Source organism: Opisthocomus hoazin, chromosome 21 (assembly GCF_030867145.1).
Source record: "Opisthocomus hoazin isolate bOpiHoa1 chromosome 21, bOpiHoa1.hap1, whole genome shotgun sequence".
Classification (NCBI taxonomy): Eukaryota; Metazoa; Chordata; class Aves; order Opisthocomiformes; family Opisthocomidae; genus Opisthocomus; species Opisthocomus hoazin.
Window position 1 is genome coordinate 7,778,638 of NC_134434.1, and position 20,345 is coordinate 7,798,982.

The 20,345-nt window shown below is 68.6% G+C and overlaps 3 protein-coding genes across 3 annotated transcripts; 2 read left to right on the top strand and 1 right to left on the bottom strand.

Annotated features, from left to right (window-relative positions):
- The first annotated feature begins 943 nt into the window (after positions 1–943).
- DNAI2 (dynein axonemal intermediate chain 2) lies at positions 944–7,752 on the top strand. Its single transcript, XM_075441094.1, has 13 exons — positions 944–1,350; positions 1,463–1,624; positions 1,727–1,848; positions 2,414–2,556; positions 3,225–3,338; positions 4,331–4,470; positions 4,605–4,727; positions 5,883–6,106; positions 6,324–6,459; positions 6,759–6,905; positions 7,052–7,276; positions 7,358–7,444; positions 7,626–7,752. Exons 1-13 carry the CDS (start codon positions 1,159–1,161, stop codon positions 7,632–7,634), a joined length of 1,824 nt encoding a protein of 607 aa, XP_075297209.1. The 5' UTR covers positions 944–1,158; the 3' UTR covers positions 7,635–7,752.
- GPR142 (G protein-coupled receptor 142) lies at positions 4,643–19,601 on the top strand. Its single transcript, XM_075440719.1, has 4 exons — positions 4,643–4,727; positions 17,668–17,823; positions 18,278–19,191; positions 19,461–19,601. The coding sequence occupies exons 2-4, from the start codon at positions 17,688–17,690 to the stop codon at positions 19,599–19,601; spliced, it is 1,191 nt and encodes a 396-aa protein (XP_075296834.1). The 5' UTR covers positions 4,643–4,727; positions 17,668–17,687.
- Positions 9,432–13,318, bottom strand: BTBD17 (BTB domain containing 17). Its single transcript, XM_075441095.1, has 3 exons — positions 13,197–13,318; positions 11,804–12,080; positions 9,432–11,063 (listed from the first exon to the last, which is right to left on the bottom strand). Exons 1-3 carry the CDS (start codon positions 13,288–13,290, stop codon positions 9,983–9,985), a joined length of 1,452 nt encoding a protein of 483 aa, XP_075297210.1. The 5' UTR covers positions 13,291–13,318; the 3' UTR covers positions 9,432–9,982.
- Positions 19,602–20,345: the final 744 nt, after the last annotated feature.

The following is a 20,345-nucleotide window of genomic DNA, read 5'->3' on the forward strand; positions in this document are numbered from 1 at the left end:
CTGGGCCAGGGCCTCACCACCCTCATGGGGAAGAATTTCTTCCTAATCTCTAATCTCAATCTGCCCTCTTTTAGTTTAGAGCTGTTCCCCCTTGTCCTATCCCTACACACCCTTGTGAAAAGCCCCTCTCCATCCTTCCTGTAGCCCCTTCAGGTGCTGGCAGCTGCTCTAAGGTCACCCCGGAGCCTTCTCTTCTCCAGGCTGAGCAGCCCCAGCTCCCTCAGCCTGTCCTCGGAGGAGAGGGGCTCCAGCCCTCGGGTCATCTCTGTGTCCCTCCTCTGGCCCCACTCCAACACGTCCCTGTCCTTCTGATGTTGGGGGCTCCAGAGCTGGACGCAGGACTCCAGGTGGGGTCTCACGAGAGCAGAGTAGTTGCGACAGGACAAGGTGGAATGGTTTTAAACTGGAAGGGGGCGATTCAGACTGGACAGAAGGAAAAAACTGTTTATGCTGAGGGTGGTGAGACCCTGGCCCAGGTTGCCCAGAGAGGTGAGAGATGCCTCATCCCTGGGAACATTCCAGGCCAGGCTGGACGGGGCTCTGAGCAGCTACGGCCGTCTCGGGGGTGTCGGTGCCAGCTGCAGGGATGCCATGGCTGCCCCCACGACCCTGGCCTGCGGCCATGGCGCAGCCTGGGCCCCGGCCAGGGGCTGCGGCAGGAGGGGCTGGGAGGTGGGGGCAGAGAGGGAGGCCCCGCCATCGGGATGGAGGGGCCCGGCCACGGCCCGGTCCCCACACACGGCGCTGGCTTTGCAGCCCCCGGTAACGCCGTGCTAATTGCAGCCCCCCCCCCCATTAGCCAGGCTTTGCCCTCCCAACATGGCGGCGAGCGGCGGCCGTCACGTGACACCGCCGCCATGTGCCCTTCCCAACATGGCGGACGCCGCCACGTGATCGCCCTCCGGCTTTGCCAGGCAACGGCAGACGCGGCCTTGCCCGTGGCTCCCGGTACGGCGGCGCTGGGGGAGGCCAGGCCGCACCGGGCCGTACCGGGCCTCACGGGCCCTGACCAGGCCGCACCAGGCTGCACCAGGCCGTACCGGGCCGTACCGGGCCGTACCGGGCTGCCTGGGTCCCCAAGAGGAGGACAACGGGAGGTCCCCACACGGCTGAGCCCCCCGGGGCTAGGGGAGGAAGCGGTGCCTGCCTCCCCCTCGCATGGCCGCCATGGAGATCACCTACGTGTACACGCGGAAGCGCAGCGACTTCGGCCGGCCGTGCAACTTCTCCGACCGGCCGGCCAAGGTGACCGTGGACATCCCGCCTGACCCCGCCATGGCTGGCGGCTTCATCCTGCGGAACCCGGTGGACAGCTGCGTCCAGCACGCCAGCGACATGTCGGAGCACGAGGTGAGGGCGGCCGCCGGGGCCTGCCCGGGGCTCTGCTCCGCCAGGGGCCAAGGGGTGATTTGCGCCCATTTGGCTCCGTCTCTCACCCTGCTCTCCCTGTGCCACCCTCCAGGTCAACACCGAGCGGGTGGAGGTGGAATCCCGTGGCGTCAACCACGTGGAGGGCGGCTGGCCCAAAGACGTCAACCCGCAGGAGGTGGAACAAACCATCCGCTTCCGGAAGAAAGTGGAGAAGGATGAAAACTACATCAACACCATCACGCACCTTGGCACTGTGAGGCCCTGCCCGTGCCCCCTCCCGCTCCCAGAGCCCCCTCGGCAGCCGGCCCCCTCACCAGGGCAGCTCCCGGACACGCTGCCTGCATTTTCCCTGCAGCTGATGGAGCACTGCGTCAAGCAGAACAACGCCATCGACATCTACGAGGAGTACTTCACCGAGGAGGAGACGGCAGACGTGGAAGACGAGCCCCCCTCCGCAAAAGTCATCAATGTCCTCAGGTAGCGCAGCCGGCTGGGCTCACGCAGCTCTCCAGATCCGCAGCGGGCTGCGGCGTCTTCAGCTGCCGTGGGAGACAGAGGAGGAGGAACCACTGGTGGCTTTAGGCTGGCACTGGGTCAGTTTGTGGTCAGCGAGAGCTGCTGCAGCCCCCTGCTCCGTAACGCCACCTGCTCCTCCCCTCCCTGCCCAGGCGCTGTGGAGACCGGTACCACAGTCCAGTAGCTCTGAGCAGCTTCTAAGGTGCTTTAGACAGGATGGCTTTTATTTTTTTCGGTGCCTCAAAGATGATTTTCAAATGTCAGGGGCTGGTGGGTCATTTCTAGAAGTCAGATCCAGTAAGGTAATTGGATTCTTAGAAACGTGTAACTGGAAACACTTTATTAAATCATCAGCTCTTCTCCCCCTGCCCAGCCCCCAGGAGAATCACTTCCTGCACTTGGTGCTTGAGGGCTCAGCTTGTTTTAATTGCGATTCCCACCGCCTCCTTTGGGAGACACTCATCCCAGGGCGTGACAAGGCTGTTAGCAAGCTCACGTCTTTCTTTGATGTCTTGTTATCCAAAAGGGATCCAAATGTAACCAAGAGGACAGCCACGCGTCTCTCCTGGCACCCCGACACATGCAAGAAACTGGCAGTGGCTTATTCCAGCCTGGAGTTCCAGCGCAACGTGAAAGACATGAGCTTTGACTCATACATCTGGGATCTCGGTAAGGGGAAGGGAAAGCTCACCGGCCGGTAATGCTGCCGCTGCGGAAGCACTTTGTGTCTTCAAAGAGCGTAATGAAGCCTCGCGGCGCTCCGGAGGGGGCAAACAGGGGCTCGGTTCCTGCTTTGCCCACAAATCAATGCAGAAAAGGGGAGAAATGGGACCTGAAAGCTGGCCAACAGGTGGAAAATAACCACTAAAACCCCACTACGTGACTTCATGAGCTGAGCGCCTGTGACCGCAGCAGGCAGCCGAGCCACGCTCCTCGGCGTGGTGGTTGTGTTTGTGTGGTTGCCTTGTGCTTGACTGAGAAAGAGGCAGCACAAGCCCAGGCTGCGAATTGCCCTGTTCCGTCAAAACTCTCTCGGACCCGTTGTATTTTGGAGTGGAAAACACAACGAAGTGGGGTTGGGATAGTGAGAGGTGGGGTAGCAGGGGTCTGTCCCCAGGCTGCGGGCGAGGACAGGTCAGCTCCCTCCCCAGGCTAGGGTGAGGCATCCTGGCGTCACGGCCAGCTCACCGGCTTCTCCGCACCCAGCATGGCTGGGCAGGCACTAGGAGCCAGGTGTAGGGGAGCAGGGTGCGGTGCCAGGAGGCTGGTTTAGAGACCGGGGGGGGTGCTCGCCCTCTGCCTTGGCACTCTGCTCTTTACTCATCCCTTCTTGGCAGAAAACCCCAACAAGCCGGAGCTCGTTCTCAAGCCATCATCCCCTCTCGTGAGCCTGGAGTACAACCCCAAAGACTCGCACGTCCTGGTGGGAGGGTGCTACAACGGGCAGATGGGTAAGGAATGGGTGTGAGGACACTCTAACGAGGCTTCGTTTTAATTTGGCAAGAGCCTGGTCCCAGCGCAGAGGAACTCACAAAGGACGCGGCGTCGTTAGTGCTGCGGCTGGGAATATCCCGAGCACGGCCCGAAGCCCCGGGGCTCGGCCTGCGGACGACGGGCGTGCGCTCACCGGAGCGGGTACCCAGGGAGGGGATGGTCCCGCGCCCCGAGCCCTTCGCAGGCGCTCGAGGCAGGGAGGCGGCTGCGGCCGCAGTGAGGGCCTGGCAGGGATTCCCGGATACGATGGCTGAGCAGCACGCGTGCCACGCTCCCGCCTCGCCCACGGCCTCGTGCCTTTGCGTGGCAACAGCCCGGGAGCGTTGCCGTCATTTCATGAACTGAATTGTTCTCGTGCTGCTGTCTCCAGTGCTTGGGAAAGGGCCCTGCTTTGCCAGCTTCATTTATGGCTCTGCTATTTACTTGGCCACGCGAGCCCTTGGATTTAATTGCTCTCATTTTGATGTTTTCCTTGCCATTTGCAGCAGCAATCAGATCTGACAGGGCGTGTGTTCTGGGGCCGTGGCTGCACGCTCCGCAGGCAGTGGAGGGGGGGATCTCCCCTGGCCTTCGCAGCGCTCCCCGGGCGCGTGGCACGGGCCCAGCCGAGCGCACTCCGTCACATCCAATTGCTTAATTAGAACCGAGCAAGAGGGAGCGCGTGCGGCTCGGTGCCACCGCGGCCCGGCTGCCTAACCTTTGCTGAACGTGCGCTGGGGCTTGCCGTCTGCCGCGTGTCGGGGGCAGAGCTGGGAAAGGACGGCTGCTGCCGTCTGCGGGGGACCTGCCTTCGTCAGCCGGCGCCCGTCGGGCACGCAGGAGAGGGGCCCGGCCGGGGTCAGGTCACATAGGCTGGTTTTTAGCAGCACTGGGCGTAAGAGCCGCTCTTTGGAGCTGATGGGGGCAAGGGAGTGGGTGACTGATCTTGACAGCTCTTTTTCCTTCCCAGCTTACTGGGACACCAGGAAAGGGGGGCTGCCCGTGGACGTGTCCACCGTGGAGGTCAGCCACAGGGACCCCGTGTACGGAGCCGTCTGGCTGCAGTCCAAAACGGGCACCGAGTGCTTCTCGGCCTCAACCGACGGGCAGGTAAAGGGCAGGGAAGGGAGCTGGGCTGGCACGGGGCAGGTGCCTGGCTCCAGGACACCGGGCTCCAGCACCTCTGGCCGAGCCGGGGGCAGCCCCCACCCCGCAGCCCCCTCCCGCTGCTTCTCCCCGCGCAGGTCCTGTGGTGGGACATCCGCAAGCTGTCCGAGCCCACCGAGACGCTGGTCTTGGACATCACCCGGAAGGGGCTGCTGGAGAACGCTCTGGGTGCCATCGCGCTGGAGTTTGAGCCCACCATGGTGAGCCTCCCTGTCCCACCATCGGGACCACCCTACCTGCCCACAGCCCCTGCACTGAGCTGGGCAGGGGTGAGAGCCAAACCGGGCGGGCAGTGCCCACTCACCCCCGCGGGCAGGGCAACTGGGGCACGGCACGAGCGTCTGCTGCCTGAGGTGACCCAGAGCACCGCGCAGCAGCTTGCAGCGTGTCCTCACCCATCGTTAAGAACCTGGTGAGGTTCAACAAGGGCAAGGGCAGGGTCCTGCACCTGGGGAGGAACAACCCCAGGCACCAGTACAGGCTGGGGCTGACCTGCTGGAGAGCAGCTCTGCAGAGAGGGACCTGGGTGTCCTGGTGGATGACAAGTTGACCATGAGCCAGCAGCGTGCCCTGGGTTCCAAGAAGGCCAATGGGATCCTGGGGTGCATGAGGAGGAGTGTGGGCAGCAGGGCGAGGGAGGTTCTCCTCCCCCTCTGCTCTGCCCTGGGGAGGCCCCATCTGCAGTGCTGTGTCCAGTGCTGGGCTCCCCAGTTCAAGAAAGATGAGGAGCTACTGGAGAGAGTCCAGCGCAGGGCTACGAGGATGAGGAGGGGACTGGAGCATCTCTCCTACGAGGAGAGGCTGAGGGAGCTGGGCTTGTTCAGCCTGGAGAAGAGAAGGCTGAGAGGGGACCTTAGAAATGCCTCTAAATATCTGCAGGGTGGGGGTCAGGAGGACGGGGCCAGACTCTTTCCAGTGGTGCCCAGCGACAGGACAAGGGGCAACGGGCACAAACTGAAGCCAAGGAAGCTCCAGCTGAACCCGAGGAAGAACTTCTTCCCTCTGAGGGTGACGGAGCCCTGGCCCAGGCTGCCCAGGGAGGCTGTGGAGTCTCCTTCTCTGGAGATATTCCAGCCCCGCCTGGCCACGGTGCTGTGCAGCCTGCTCTGGGTGACCCTGCTTGGGCAGGGGGTTGGGCTGGGTGACCCACAGAGGGCCCTGCCAACCCCAAACATTCTCTGATTCTGTGATTCTGTAATTCGGAGCTGACGTGCTCCCAAAACATGGGGTCTGGCTGGCATTTTGGTCTCTAAATCCCCCGGCTCACAGCGGGTCCCAGGGCTCCGTTCTCCCCGGGCTGCCCCCCTGCACCTTGGGGTCCCGCTGACAGCTGCTCCCTCCGCTCCCCCCCTCAGCCCACCAAGTTCATGGTGGGCACAGAGCAGGGCATCGTCATCGCCTGCAACCGCAAGGCCAAGACGCCCGCCGACAAAATCACCAGCACCTATAGTGGCCACCACGGACCTGTCTATGCGCTGGCCAGGAACCCTTTCTGCCCCAAAATCTTCCTGACGGTCGGCGACTGGACTGCTCGGATCTGGTCGGAGGAGATCAAGGAATCATCAATTATGTGGACCAAGTAGGTGTCGCGGCGTGTTTGCCCTGCGGAAAATCTTCCTTCTCTGTGGAGGAGCATCTTCGGGGCGGAGGATCAGCAGGGCTTGGTCTGCTCGGGTCGGGCGCGGGGCGGTGGGACGGTCCCCAAGGCAGAGCAGTGCCAGCGTGGCATCAGAGGGTGCCTGGGCCGGGGGATGGAGGGCACGAGCCCATCCCCGCTGCATCGAGTCTGCTGGCAGGTACCACCTCACCTACCTGACGGATGGCTGCTGGAGCAGCGTGAGGCCGGCCGTCTTCTTCACCACCAGGTCGGACGGGACCCTGGACGTTTGGGACTTCCTCTTCAAGCAGAACGACCCCTCCCTCAGCCTGAAGGTTGGCTCCCAGCAGCTCAGGACCCCTGCCCAGGGTGGGGAGCAGGGGCTGCCCCCGGCCGGCACCGGCAGCAGGGCCTGGCAGACCGGCCAGGGGGCACGGGGTCCCATCCTGCTGGGGATAATCTCCGTCCAGCAGCAGCCCTGAGCTCTTCCCGGAGCCCAGCGTGCCTGAAAATTCACCCGTAGGCTGGTGGTGTGGGCAACCAGGTGGCTTCGCCTCCGTCAGCTCGCCCTGCCCAACTTCCCAGTGGGGCAGCACATCGGGGCCGAGTGCCAGCGCCGTTCCCCCCTCGCCAGGTCTGCGACGAGCCCCTCGCCAGCCTGCGCCTGCAGGACAACGGGCGCATCCTCGGCTGCGGCTCAAAGCTGGGCACCGTCACCCTGCTGGAAATCTCCTCCGGGCTCTGCACCCTCCAGAGGAACGAGAAGACCTTGGCCACCGCCGTACGTGTGCTTCAGGCCACGAGCCACTCTGCCAGGTTGCGGCGAAGCCCTCGGCGCCGCCGGCATGTCGCTGTCCCTGCGCGGGGCACGCTGTCCCGCGGGGTCCCCTGCTCGCCCCGCACCCCTCAGCACCCCCCTGCCCTTAGATGTTTGAGCGGGAGACGAAGCGGGAGAAGATCCTGGAGGCCCGGCACCGGGAAATGCGGCTGAAGGAGCGTGCCAGGTCAGAAGGCCTGGAGACGGAGGTGGAGGAGTGGCCGGTGGAGAGTCCCCAGGAGGTGCTCGACCGTGCCCGCAGGGAGTTCTTCGAGGTCATCGAAGCGGAGCTGCGGAGGAGGGCGCAGGCGGAGACCCAGCACCCGCATGGCAAGGTACCGGGGACGGCATAGCACGGCACCCGCCGCAGGGGCTCCCGGCCAAGAGGAGGAGACGGGGTCAGCCTCTGCCTTTAGGTCAAGGACGGTGCAGGAGAGAAGGCGGCGGCACAGGGGGACGAGAGCCAGCAGCCAAAGGACGAGGAGGAGGAGGTTGCTGCCAAGGTCAGCGGACTCCGGCTTCGCGTTGCCTCCCCACTCCTCGCTGGGCTTGCCGCTCCGGGGCTTGTGTGGGGACAAGGCTGCTGTCCCCGAGCCGGGCAGAGCCCGTGGGGTCTCTGACTCCATGGCAGGCGAGCAGGGGGTCCTGTGCAGCTCCCCGACCCCGTGCCTGCTCCCTTTGCAGGAGCCGTAGCTGAGACGGGACCGGTGGTGGGTCGCCCAGAAACGCTGGCATTGCTCATGGATGCTCCCTGGCCCTTTGCACTTTTGCTTTGGTTGTTTTTCATTTTTTTTGCGTGTGTGTGAATAAACGGGAGCTTCCCGCGCCGCGCTCCCTGCTGTGTCACAGCGGGGTTGAGCGGAGGGTGGGAAAGACGCGTCCTCTCGCTCTTCATCTCCCCCCCTCGGGCCAAGCCATGGGTCAACGCCAGCCCGTGGCAGCAGGGTGTCCCTCGGTGCGTGCCCAGCCCAGGGCACGGGGCAGAGCGGGGCAGCTCATGGCGGCAGCGGGGTCCCAGCACGGCACCGTGCCCCTTCCCAGCGGCAGCAGGGTGCTGAGCGAAGCCCCGCGCCCCAGCCTGCTGCTGTCCCTGCGAGAGCAGCCCGCCGCGCCTGCGCCGGGGTTATCAGCGCCGGGTAAACACGGCCCGGCTGGTGCGGCCCAGCAGCTGCCCTGCCTGCTTACCGCCCGTCGGGTATTAACGAGCAGCCCGTTGCGCTCGCCGGGGCTGGGGGGTCTGGCTGGACCCTTCCCCGGGCTCCGCTTGGGCTGGGGCACGGGGGCTGCTGAGCCGTCCTGCCGGAGCGGGTCCTGTCCGGGCAGTGGGGACAGAGGGGGACAGCGGGTCCCCTGCTGAGGTGGGACTGGGGGGACAGGGCTCGTGGTCACAGAATCCCAGCACAGCAGGGGTTGGCAGGGCCCTCTGTGGGTCACCCAGCCCAACCCCCTGCCCAAGCAGGGTCACCCACAGCAGGCTGCACAGCACCGCGTCCAGGCGGGGCTGGAATATCTCCAGAGAAGGAGACTCCACAGCCTCCCTGGGCAGCCTGGGCCAGGGCTCCGTTACCCTCAGAGGGAAGAAGTTCTTCCTCGGGTTCAGCTGGAGCTTCCTTGGCTTCAGTTTGTGCCCGTTGCCCCTTGTCCTGTCGCTGGGCACCACTGGAAAGAGCCTGGCCCCATCCCCCTGACCCCCACCCTGCAGATATTTAGAGGCATTTCTCAGGTCCCCTCTCAGCCTTCTCTTCTCCAGGCTGAACAAGCCCAGCTCCCTCAGCCTCTCCTCGTAGGAGAGATGCTCCAGTCCCCTCCTCATCCTCGTAGCCCTGCGCTGGGCTCTCTCCAGTAGCTCCTCATCTTTCTTGAACTGGGGAGCCCAGCACTGGACCCAGCACTGCAGATGGGGCCTCCCCAGGGCAGAGCAGAGGGGAAGGAAAACCTCCCTCGCCCTGCTGCCCACACTCCTCCTCATGCATCCCCAGGCTGGACGTGGCCGTGTCCCAGCACATCCAGCTCCTGGGGGAACGGAGTCATCCCCAGCCGTGGGAAGGGAGCCGGGCACCAGCCTTACAGCTCGGCCGAGTGCTTCGTTAAGGGCCAGCTCTAATTGTACCAGCAGCCAGAGGTGGAGGGGCATCTCCCGGCGCCATGCCGTGGCTGTGCCCTGGGCAGGACAGGCGTGTCACTGCCCAGCTCGCAGCACCCGACCGTGCCACGGGTGCAGCCAGGAGCAGGCATGGAGCTGGAGCCACGCACAACACCAGCCGCGCTGCCATGCTGGGCATGGTTCGATGTCCCCGGGAGATCGGGACGAGGAGACAAGGCCACCACAGAGCCTCCCAGCCCAGGCCGGGGGGCACCCAGGCCCACAGCCCCCCGGGAGGGCAGAGGGGCTCAGCCCCCTGCCTGGGGCTCAGCCACCACCTGGGGAAGGGCAAGGGGAAAGGGACCCCCCCCAAAGATGCCCCCGTGCTCCCCACACTCGTTTTCTGCTTTTATTAGGGAGGAGTGGGGGGTGCCCGCACAGGGACGGGGCAGCAGCCGGCCGTGAGCGGGGACGGTGCTCCCCGAGCCTCCTCCGCCAGGGGACACAGCCGGACCACCCGCCCCAGCCTGGGCATGCACCCAGCTCGCTGCCGAGCCCTGGGGTGCTGCTGCCGGGGTACCCCGAGCCACGGCCTCGCTGCCCAGCGCAGGGGGACCCCAGTGGGGTGGCATGGCAGGAGGGCCGGGCTGTCCCCGTCCCTTCACCCATTGGGGTTGGTGAGCCCAGGACGTGCCCGCGGCCCTGGGCTGCCCATTTCACCCCCTCCACCACCTGCACGGGGCTGGAGGTCTCCCAGCATCCCCCGTCCCCAGCTCCCCTCAGGCACCCAGGGACAGGGATGGGGATGGGACGTGGCAGGGGGACAATCGGGGAGGGGTCGTGGCAGGTCCCCCCGGCACGGGGACCTCCATCTACCTAGGAGCAGAAGGACGAAGTGCAACCCCCCCCTCCCAGTGGGGCTGGGGCCAGTCCGGCTGCGGGACCCGGCTCTGCCTCGTTACTTCTTCGCCTTGATGAGGGAGTGGTAGACGGGTTTGATGATGATGTGGAGGTGCAGGGAGTTGTCGATGAGGTACTCGGAGGTGCGCTTCTGGAGGTCGGCGTGGGCGAGGAAGTCGGCCGCCTCGTCCGAGCTCTGGTGGAAGCTGTAGGCGTGCTTCACCAGGACGCGGCCCTGCTGCCGCACGCCCACCAGCACCGTCTTCTGGAAGCTGACGCCCGCGAAGTCTGGGCTGCTCATGGCCGGGGTGATGACGAGCCGAGGGCGACCGTCCTCGAGACGCGCCGGCTGGACGGCGCCCGCGGCTGAGTCCGAGTAGACGGGGCGCAGGCTGACGGGCAGCCAGCGCGGCGAGAAGAGGACGTTCCAGGTCACCCGCTTACCGGCATCGTGGCTGCTGGGACCCAGCTGCGTCTGGAAGCTGGTGCTGCGGTCGTCCCGCGCCGGGTTGTTGATGACCCACTGGGAACCCCAGCTGGGCGCGAGGTAGTTGCGGGGCAGGAACATGCTGCAGTTGACGTCGAAATACTTGGCGAAATGGAGCGGGGAAGCGGCGTGGAACTGGAAAGCCTGGAAGAGCAGGTCCCGCACCGCGCCGTAGTGCCGCGCCAGCACCGCCGACTGCGCCTGCAGCCGGAACAGCTGGCTGGGCGCGATCATGGGGTAGCGGATGGCGCGCAGCACCCGCTCGGCCACGGGCCCCTCGGGCTGCCGGCGGCTCAGCCAAGCCTCCACGGCGGTGTAGAGCTCCAGCTCGCTGTGCAGCACCAGGTCGGAGCGCTCCAGCAGCAGCAGCAGCAGCTCCACGCTCACCGAGCCCCACTCGGCGCTGCCCAGCACGGCCGAGAGGTTCCACGCCAGGAACTGGAGGCAGCTCTCCTGCAGCGCCGCGTCGCCGACGCGCACGGCGTAGTGGTACCAGCCCACCACGTGGCCCTGGCTCGACTCGCTGGCCAGGTGGGTCTTCATGTAGTCGGCCACGCCGCGCTGCAGCCCCCAGACGCGGTACTTGCTGGCCAGCTGGTGCATGGGGATGGCTTGGGGCAGCAGGATGGAGACCCCCCCACAGTACAGGTACCTGGGGCAGAGCGCGGGGCGGTGACGCTGGTGTCCCCCAGTTCCCTCCCCAGTCCACTGCCCAGCCCCGGGCTCCGGCAGCAGGGGAGCATCCTCCCTCCTCAGCTGCTTCCCTCCAGGCATCTCCGACCCACGGCGTCCCCGTGGTCCCCAAGGGAACATTCCCCCTCCTTGGCTGTGTCCCTCTGGACATCCCCATCCCGTGGGGTTCCCGTGGTCCCCAGAGGAGCTGCATGCCTCCCGATGTCCCCATCCCCTGGGGTTCCCGTGGTCCCCAGAGGAGTTGCATCCCTCCTGATATCCCCATCCCGTGGGAATCCCGTTGTCCCCAGAGGAGATGCGTCCCTCGGGACATCCCCATCCCATGGAGTTCCTGTGGTCCCCAGAGGAGATGCATCCTTCCTTATGTCCCCATCCCATGGGGTTCCCGTGGTCCCCAGAGGAGCTGCGTCCCTCCCTATGTCCCCATCCCCTGGGGTTCCCATGGTCCCCAGCGAAGCTGTGTCCCTCTTGATGTCCCCATCGTATGGGGTTCCTGCGGTCCCCAGAGGAGCTGCATCCCTCCTGATGCCCCCATCCCATGGGGTTCCCATGGTCCCCAGAGGAGTTGCATCCCTCCCGACGTCCCCGTCCCCTGGGGTCCCCACAGGAGCTGCATCCCTCCCGACGTCCCCGTCCCCTGGGGTCCCCACAGGAGCTGTGTCCCTCCTGACGTCCCCATCCCATGGGGTCCCCCCCTACCTGATGAACTTCTCGAAGAGCGCAGCAGTCTCGGGCGGCTCGTGCAGGGTGACAACGCTCTGGTTGCGCAGGAGGTTCTCGAAGACCTCGCTCTGGAGGCTGAGCAGCAGCTGGTGGGTGTGGAAGACCTTGGCCTCGTCGGAGGCGGCCGTGCGCACCCGCAGCACCGAGTCGCTGCCGTTGCCGTTCTGCAGCAGCTCCTGCAGCCGCTGCAGCAGCGTCAGCGAGTGGTTGATGGTGGCCGCCGTGGCGTCGCCGCTAAGGTCGGCTTTCTGGGCTGCGGGGAGACGGGACCGTCCCAGCCCTGCACCCCGAGAACCGGGCACAGGGTGTTGGGGCGATGCGGGGTGTATGGGGTGCTGGGGGAGCCTGGCTCTGCGCACGTCCGAAGGGCTGCCTGGTGCCAAGGGGGTGTGGGGAGGGCGAGGGGACGTGGGGACATCCGTGTCCTCGGGAGCCAAAAAAACTGCTTTTCTGCGGCAGGAGGGGTGAGACCACCATGTCCCAGGCTGGGACATGCTGGGAAATGGCCCTGTGCCAGGCGGCACTGGCTCGCAGCCCGGTCTGCCACCCCCAGTGCCGTCCTCGCCGCGGGCAGAGCGAGCCCCGGGCGTTGCCCCAACCCCCCACATCCCGGATCGACGCGTGGGGCACAGGAGAGCCCCTGGGTGTGGGGGACTGGGTGTGCTCCTGGGGACGGGGTCCCCATGGTCCGAGCAGCCTGGGGACGCCGGCTGCCCCGGCACTGCTCCCGGTGCCGTCCCTGCCGCCAGGAACCGGCACCTCCTGCCCAGCCTGGGCCTGGCTTGGGCACGCACCGGGGGTGACCATCCCCCCGTGTCCCTGTCCCTGCAGTGCCAGGCTCCCGGTGGGGACAGGCACCCCGACAAGGGTCTCTGTGCTCCTGGGGTCATGGGGAGCCTTCCTCCCTCTCCTCCTCGCTCCCGCGCCTCGCATGCTCCCCCCCTTCCCCGCAGCATCCTTCCCACAGCAGGAATTTGGCCCTGTCTCCCTCAGACCCCGTCGTGCCGGCCGGCGAGCTGGCGGGTGACGCTTCCCGGTGCTGGCTTCAGCCCGGCTGTGCGGGGATGGGGAGGGGGATCGGGAGCCCCTCGCCCCGTGGTGCCGGACATCGCTGCCCACGGCACCGAGCCTTCCACGGGCAGCGGCGAGCGCAGCCCGGCTCTCAGCCCCCGGCACCTCCGAGGCACCGCAGGGCATGGCCGTGGGGCGCAGCGCGTCCAGGAGCCGCATCCATCCCTCCCCCAGCGCCGCGACGGCGGCTGGAGAGCCGAGCTCCGCTTCCCACCGGCATCGCCGGACACCCGCGAGGGCACCGGGACCCCCGGCACAGGGACACCTCCACGCCTCCCCCCGCCACCGCCACCCTTACCCGCTTGCACGGTGAGGAGGAGGAGGAGGAAGGCAGCGGCAGCGCAGCCCCAGCGGCGGGCGGCCACGGGCCGGTTGCCCGTCAGCCCGGCCATGGCTTCGCACGCGCATCTGCCGGGGCTCGGCGCGGGCGCGCGGTGCCCGCCTGGCGCTTATGTAGGCCACGAGCCCTCCCAGCCCGCGCCGCCACATCGATTGGTGGAAACTGGGACCGGCCGTTGCCAAGGGAACCGCAGCCAGCCTCCCCTCCATCCCACCCCGACCCCGGACCCCAGCCCCGCACCCCGGGCTGGCGTGACGGGGTGCCCCGGTGACCCCCCGGCACGCCACGGGGACGTCTCCGTTTGCCACTGCCATGCCGTGCCGCAGCCCCACGCGTGCCCGCAGCCCTTCGCGCCGCGGCGGCGGGGTCTTTGCATTCAGGGCACAGCTCGGCATGGCCTCCCCGCTCCCCCCGGGCTCACGGGTAGTCATGGCGGCAGCAGCCCATCGCCATGGCATCCGGGCTGCCGGCAGCAACCGCCTGCCCTTTTCCCAGCCGGCGCAGCCAAGAGGCCGCCTGCGCCGTGTGGGTGCCCTGCGCCAGCCTCCGCCGGCCCCTCGCCCACCCCGACGGCTCTTGGGGGGCTTCGCGATGGGGCCGGGGTGGCCTTTGTCCCCCCCTCACAGCCCCGGTGCCACAGGGTGGGGGGGCTCAGGCACGGGGCCAGGGCCGGGACCGGGACCCCCAGCTGGGACGCTGCCGGGGGGGTCAGACCCCGCTGATGGCGGCAAGCCGGCTCGCACGGGCACGGCAGCCCCTCACCCACCGCCCGGGCTCCCCGTGAAGGTGGCGGGGGGCTGCTGTGCCAGGCAGGACCCCCCACACACCCCGCGGCTCCCTGGGCTCCCAGGACCGCTGCGCAAGGTCACCTCGGGGTGCAGCGGGAGCTTGGGTGCTGCGGGGGGCAGCGCCTGGGCCCCCCCCTCCCAGTGACACCGCCGGGGAGACGCTGTGACCTTCACCGCGCGGCAGTGCCGGAGCCACGCAGGGGGACATTGGCCGGTTCCCGGGTATCGAGGATCCATGGGGGCTGACGGGATCAGTGCCGGCGCCGGCATCGCAGCCGCTGCCGAGCGGGGCGACAGCCTGGCATGGCTGGTGCCCGCTTCACACCGCATCCCCTCCCCAGGACCCTCGGGGGGACGCTGTACCATGGCCGGCGCCGGGACCCCGCAGCGGGAGGGACGGGGAGCGAGCGGTTCGCGGGGTGAAGGCGGCCGTCGGTGCGTGGAGCGGGGCTGGGTGCCGGGTGGGGGTTCCGGCCGAGCGGGGGGTGCTCAGCCCAGCTGCCCCTTGGCATCAGCAGCTTCGTGCTGGCGAGGAGGAGGAGGATGCGGGGCTGAGGAACCCCAGCCCCCAGTGCAGCTGCAGCCCGGGGGGGGCAAGCGGGGTGCCTGGGCTTAGAGGGGGCCTCCAGATGTTGAGCATGGGCAGATGTTGCCGCAGCTCCCGGAGGGTGGGGGTCACCCATCTGGCCCTGACCCACGGCGACGCCGTGCCCGGCGTGGGGCTGGAGCTCTGTGGCCCCACGGGGCAGGGAAGCCCCACAAGCGCGGTGCCAGCCGAGTGCCCGGCCCGGGCGGCCATTCCTGCGTCGCGGCGAGGCTGGGGGGGACAAAGGGCCCCCGGTCCGACGCAGCCGGTTGATGCCTCATTTAACCACCCGCCTGCAGAGCAACAGCTCGCCGGGAGCCGCCGGCACGGTGCCAGCCCTGGGACCCTCGTGTCCCCCCCGAGGGACCAGCAGCCGGCCGCGGGGCAGGGTGACACGGGCTGTGGGCCACGGGGGGCCGTGGTGCTGGGGGTCTCCAGGGGACAGGGCACCCCCCCGCCAGCCCCCGGTGAGACGGGGAGAGCAGCTGTGCCAGCCCGGTGATTGCAGTGAGGCGGCGGAGGGCTGGCTCACCATAGCGACCCGTGCCAGGCGGCTCCTGGCAGCCCGGCGGGCTGGGGGGCAGCGGGGGGGGGCTGGGAGCTGGGGGGCTAGGGGACCCCAGAAGGGTTAGGGGACATCGCCCTCCCCGCTCCTCCCTGTGCTGCTGGGGAAACTGAGGCACGGGCAGGCTTTCCCCCTGCCCTTCGCGTGCTGGGGCTGTGCCGGTGGGTGCCCGGGCACCCACGGAGCGAAGCCCACCAGGGACAGAGGGTGCATGCGCACGCGGACCCCCTTCTCGGCATCCCCGGCCGTGGCCCCTGGCTCCCTGCTTGTGGAGGGCAGGGGCTGGGGAAGGGGTGCCGCCCCCCAGCACCCCTTGCCCGCAGACCCCCCTCGCCTGCAGCCCCCTCCGCCCGGCCCCGGGCTGTGCCCCACACTGGGGGGGAGCTGGGGGTCCAGCACCCAAAGGAGGGGAGCCGGGGGTCCCAGGCGCAGGAGCAACGCGCCCCGGCTCGGTGACACCGGCCTTTGGGTGTAACGGGGGGGCTCGGGGGGGCTCGGGCTGTCCCCCCGCACCCGGACCCGCACCCCTCATGCTGCTGGGTGGGGACGAGCCGTGTCGCGGTCACTCGGGGCTGGCAGGGACCGGGGACGTGTGTGTCGTCCCCCCCCCGCCGGCCCAGCCCGCGGCTCTGCCCACGCCGCGCTACCCCCGCCCCGCGGGAGCTGCGGGGTGCGGGCGGAGCACGGACACGCGTGGGGACACGGGCACCGGCGGGGCACGGACACCGGCGGGGACAAGGACACGCGTGGGGACAGGCTGAGAACCCATCTCACCGAGGTGAGAGCCATCTCCCGCGGGGTTGGGGAGCGGGACCCCGGGCGGGGGAGTGAGGGGGGCAAAGCGGGGACCGGAGTGGACCCACCCCCCCACCCCCCCACCCCAGCAGAGCAGCCGGGGAAGGGTTGAGGCGTCCCCGCAGCCGCAGCGATCGATGCCCCCGTTCCCGGGGGACATGAAGGGGCTGGACCTGCCGCTGCTGATTAGCCAGATCTAATTTGCTGTTAATTGGCACCCCCCCCCCCTCCCCGCGCAGCCCCCTCCCCCCACCGCCCCCCCCCCAGCCCGGGGCTCGGCTCAGGGTCTCTGGCTCCATCCCGGCGGGGCGCAGCGGCCAAAGCCCCCCCCGGGCACCCAGGGGGGAGGTGGGAACCCCCCCACCGCGGGTACTGCTGGGGGGGACAGATTCATCACTGGGGGGGGCGGAACGGGAGCACCGGCGAGGGGTAGACCCCACCCCCACGGTCCGCGAGCCGTCGGGGGTCTGCAGTGAGTGGGACTGGGCCAGTTTGGGGTCCCTGTGGTGGGACTGGGGCCGCAGCGGTGCCCAGGGACCCCCCGGGCTCAGGACCACCCCCCCCGCCCTGCACCCTGCAGCCTCCTCCGGCGCTAGGACCCGGGGGTCGCGGTCCCCCTCGGGGGATGCTAATTTTTTGGTGCTGGGGGGATTCTGACCAATCAGAACGCAGCGCTCAGGGTTTGGCCTCCCCATTCTTAGAGGACGCCTCTCTGATTGGGTGAAGGCTGTTCCCCTCTAGCCAATAGAAGCGCAGGGCTCGGGAAGGGGGTGGTGCCGCACGAGTTTATGAATGGTCGGGCGCAGGGTGGGCCCGATCCGGGCGCGGGGCGCGGGCAGGGCGGGGGGCAGGGCCGCTGCCGGCTGCGGGCCCGCCCGCCCGAGGAGCTGGCACAGGACCCGGCTGGCAGCCTGGAGACGGCCAACCCCCCCCCCTTGGCACCCCCATTGTCACCCCCCCCCATTGGCACCCCCCTTAGCACCCCTGGGACACCTCCACCTCCCTTGGCACCCCTGGGACACCCCCCCCGGCAACACCCCCCCTTTGGCACCCCTGGGACTACCCTCCTTGACACCCCCCCCTTTGGCACCGCTGGGATCCCCCCCTTTGGCACCCCTGGGAACCACCCCCCCCGGGACCTCCCCCCCTTGGCACCCCTGGGAACCACCACCCCCCTTGGCACCCCTGGGAACCCCCCTCCCTTGGCACCCCCCCTTGGCACCGCAAGGACATCGCCCCCTTGGCACTGCTGGGACACCCCCCCCTCTTGGCACCCCTGGGACCCCCCTCCAGCACCCCCAGATCCTCCCTGCCACCCTGGGTCCCGGCGGGTGGCCCCCAGGGCCTCAACCCCCCAGCACCCACCCAAGGACACTCCGCAGTAACGTGGTTTCCTCCCAGGCAATAAACGGAGCCTGGGGGGTAAACAAGGGGCACCTCCGGCAGCGGGGCCACCCTCCACTGCGGGGTCGGGGCCCGTCACCCCGCCATCCTCGCGGGGGCTGGATCCCACCTCCCACGTCCTGCAGCGTCCACGGGCAGCTCTGAAACGTGCCGTCGCAGGCAGACCTGGGGGCAACAGCACCCATGGTAGCCAACCCACCCCGAGCCCCCCATGCCGTGTCCCCACCGAACCCCTGCCCCGGTGCGACTGCGGCCCCCAGCCCCCCCGACTCTCCCTGTCTCCCCCTGCAGCCCGTCCGTGGCGGAAGGCGATGGTCCCGGTGCCCAACAGCACGGTGGCGGCGTGGGCCAGCGAGGCGGCACAGCCAGAGCCGGAGAGGTCACCGTGCGTGGTCGGCATCTTCCCCGTGGTGTATTACAGCGTGCTCCTGGGGCTGGGGCTGCCAGGTGAGGGGGCTGGGGCGGGGGGGCTGCCTGGGAGCGCGGGGGGGGGCAGCACCCACCTAGGTGCCAAGCCCCTGCGAGGGGTGCTGAGCTGTGCACCCTGCGCTGCCGGCAGAGCCTCAGCTCCCGTCCCAGCCCCTGGGGTTTTGGGGACGGGGACCCTCAGGGGTTGGGGGGCAGCCAAGCTGCTCCCCCCGGCCTCGGGGCCGGCGCCCGCTGCGGAGCCCGTCCGCGGGTGCCAGGTGCCGCGGCAGCCGGGACAGATGGTATCTGCGTTGCTTGGGCTGACACGCGGAAGGGATTAATCAGCTCGGCAAATCCCCAGCGCCGCGTGATATTTATAGCTCCCCGCCGGGGCCTGGGGCCGCTCGCCTGGGCACCCCCGGGGTCCCGGTGCTGCGGGGGGGGGCTGTGACCCCCAGGGTCTCACCGCCACACGTCACTCCGCTCCCTCCAGTGAACATCCTGACCGCCGTGGCCCTGTCCCGCCTGGCCACGAGGACCAAGAAGTCGTCGTACTGGTACCTGCTGGCCCTGACCGCCTCCGACATCCTCACCCAGGTCTTCATCGTCTTCGTGGGCTTCATCCTGCAGACAGCCATCCTGGCGCGGGCGGTGCCCAGTGCCTTCATTCACACCGTCAACGTGTTGGAGTTCACGGCCAACCACGCTTCCATCTGGGTCACCGTCCTGCTGACCGTGGACCGCTACGTGGCCCTCTGCCACCCGCTGCGGTACCGTGCTGTCTCTCACCCGCGGCGCACCCACAAGATCATCGCGGGCGTCTTCGCCGCGGCGCTGGCCACGGGCGTCCCCTTCTACTGGTGGCTGGACGCGTGGCGTGACGCCGACCCCCCCACCGCCCTGGACAGGGTGCTCAAGTGGGTGCACTGCGTCACTGTCTACTTCTTGCCGTGCGGCATCTTCCTGGCCACTAATTCCGTCATCATCCTCAAGCTGAAGCGGCGAAGGCTCTCGGGGGGCGGCCGGCCCCGCCTGAGCAAGACCATGGCCCTCCTCCTGGCCGTCACCACCGTCTTCATCATCCTCTGGGCTCCCCGGACCATCGTAATGATCTGTCACCTCTACGTGGCCTCGGTCAAGAGGGACTGGCGCGTGCACCTGGCCTTGGACGTTGCCAACATGGTGGCCATGCTCAACACCACCCTCAACTTCTTCCTCTACTGCTTCGTCAGCCGGACCTTCCGCCGCGCGGTGGGCGAGGTGCTCCGGGCCCACCTCCGCCACGGCCCCCCGCCTGGCGGCGCCCGCTCCCCACCCGCAGCCCTGAAGCCCCTGGAGCTGCTCCCTGGCACAGCCCTCGGAGCTGGGACCGCTGCCCGCCGGGGCGATGCTCGGCTGGGGGTCCCGGTGCTCACCCGGCATGCGGCGGGACCACCTCTCCTCCATAAACCGCTGTGCTGAGACCAAAATGCTGCCTGGGTCCGGCTCCTGCGAGCGGCTGGGACGGGGGCACCCTGCACCAGCACCCCCGGGCTCGGTGTCCCTCTGCTCAGTCCCTGCCCTGGGAGTGCTGGGAGGGAGCGTCCTTGGGGTCCCGTGTCCCCGGGGTCCCACGTCCCCAGCTACGGGGCCTGGGCACCTGGTAAGACCCCGGCTCTGGGCTCTGCTGTCCCCAGCCCCCACCCGTTCTCCCCCCAGTAACACCAGTGACCCCCCTGGGAGAGCCGCCCTGCAAGGCTGTGGCCCCCGTCACCCCGGCTGCAGCCCAGCACGAGGGTGCAGCGTCTCCCACCGGCTGCGAGGGAGGGGGCTCATGACACCCCCCCCGGCACTGAGTGCACCCAGCACCAGTGCTGCCCTCCCAGTTACCCCAGTGCCAAGCTGGTGTGACGCCGGGCGAGAGACTGGGCTGTGCCAGCCTGTCCCCAGCTGCCACCCAAGGGCAGGGACCAGACGCCCTGCGGAGCTGGCACCCCTGGCCCCCCACCCCTCCCGTTCCCCCCCCTCCCAAACAGAGCAGCTTCTCCCCTCTGATCCCCCAAAGACCAGGCAGGACAGCACCCAGGGCTGCCTCAGGCGGGCAGGGGCTCAGCAGGACCCCCGCCCCCCTCCCCCGGGTGATTTGGGGTGCCCCAGGCAGGCTATGCAGCCCCCCTCCCTGCCCCACGGGTTTCTCCCCTGCCCAAGTCGCTGGGGTGGGATGGAGCTCAGCGTTTGCCCCCGCTGTTGGTGAAATGAGTCCGGACCCCCCCACCCCAGGATGTGGGGGCTGACCCACAGCGGCACCGTCCCGCAGCCGGGGTCCCGCAGCCAGGGTCCCACAGCCGGCTCGGTCGCCCACTCCCGGTGCGAGGGTTAACCCCCGACCCGGTGGCGCGGGTGGTACCTGGGAGGTGCTCGCTCCATTAATTCCGGCATGCGAGGCGAGCAGGACAGCGAGAGATTAGATATTAACCCGGCCAGCGCCGCCCGCCCGGCGGCCACCCACCCCGGGGGGCTGCCAGGGCCGGAGCCCACCTGGGACCCCTCGCCAGGGCTGGAGGGGCCACAGGGCTGGGGGC

Excerpts from the sequence above, each read along its gene's own strand:
- BTBD17 (XM_075441095.1), bottom strand. The coding sequence starts at position 13,290 with ATGGCCGGGCTGACGGGCAACCGGCCCGTGGCCGCCCGCCGCTGGGGC. Across the intron at positions 12,081-13,196 it reads CCTCCTCACCGTGCAAGCGG|CCCAGAAAGCCGACCTTAGC; the intron begins GTAAGGGTGGCG and ends GTCTCCCCGCAG. Across the intron at positions 11,064-11,803 it reads CTCTTCGAGAAGTTCATCAG|GTACCTGTACTGTGGGGGGG; the intron begins GTAGGGGGGGAC and ends GCTCTGCCCCAG.
- GPR142 (XM_075440719.1), top strand. The coding sequence starts at position 17,688 with ATGGTCCCGGTGCCCAACAGCACGGTGGCGGCGTGGGCCAGCGAGGCG. Across the intron at positions 17,824-18,277 it reads CCTGGGGCTGGGGCTGCCAG|TGAACATCCTGACCGCCGTG; the intron begins GTGAGGGGGCTG and ends CGCTCCCTCCAG. Across the intron at positions 19,192-19,460 it reads ATGCTCGGCTGGGGGTCCCG|CCCCCACCCGTTCTCCCCCC; the intron begins GTGCTCACCCGG and ends TGCTGTCCCCAG.
- DNAI2 (XM_075441094.1), top strand. The coding sequence starts at position 1,159 with ATGGCCGCCATGGAGATCACCTACGTGTACACGCGGAAGCGCAGCGAC. Across the intron at positions 6,906-7,051 it reads AGAAGACCTTGGCCACCGCC|ATGTTTGAGCGGGAGACGAA; the intron begins GTACGTGTGCTT and ends CCCTGCCCTTAG. Across the intron at positions 7,277-7,357 it reads CCCAGCACCCGCATGGCAAG|GTCAAGGACGGTGCAGGAGA; the intron begins GTACCGGGGACG and ends CTCTGCCTTTAG.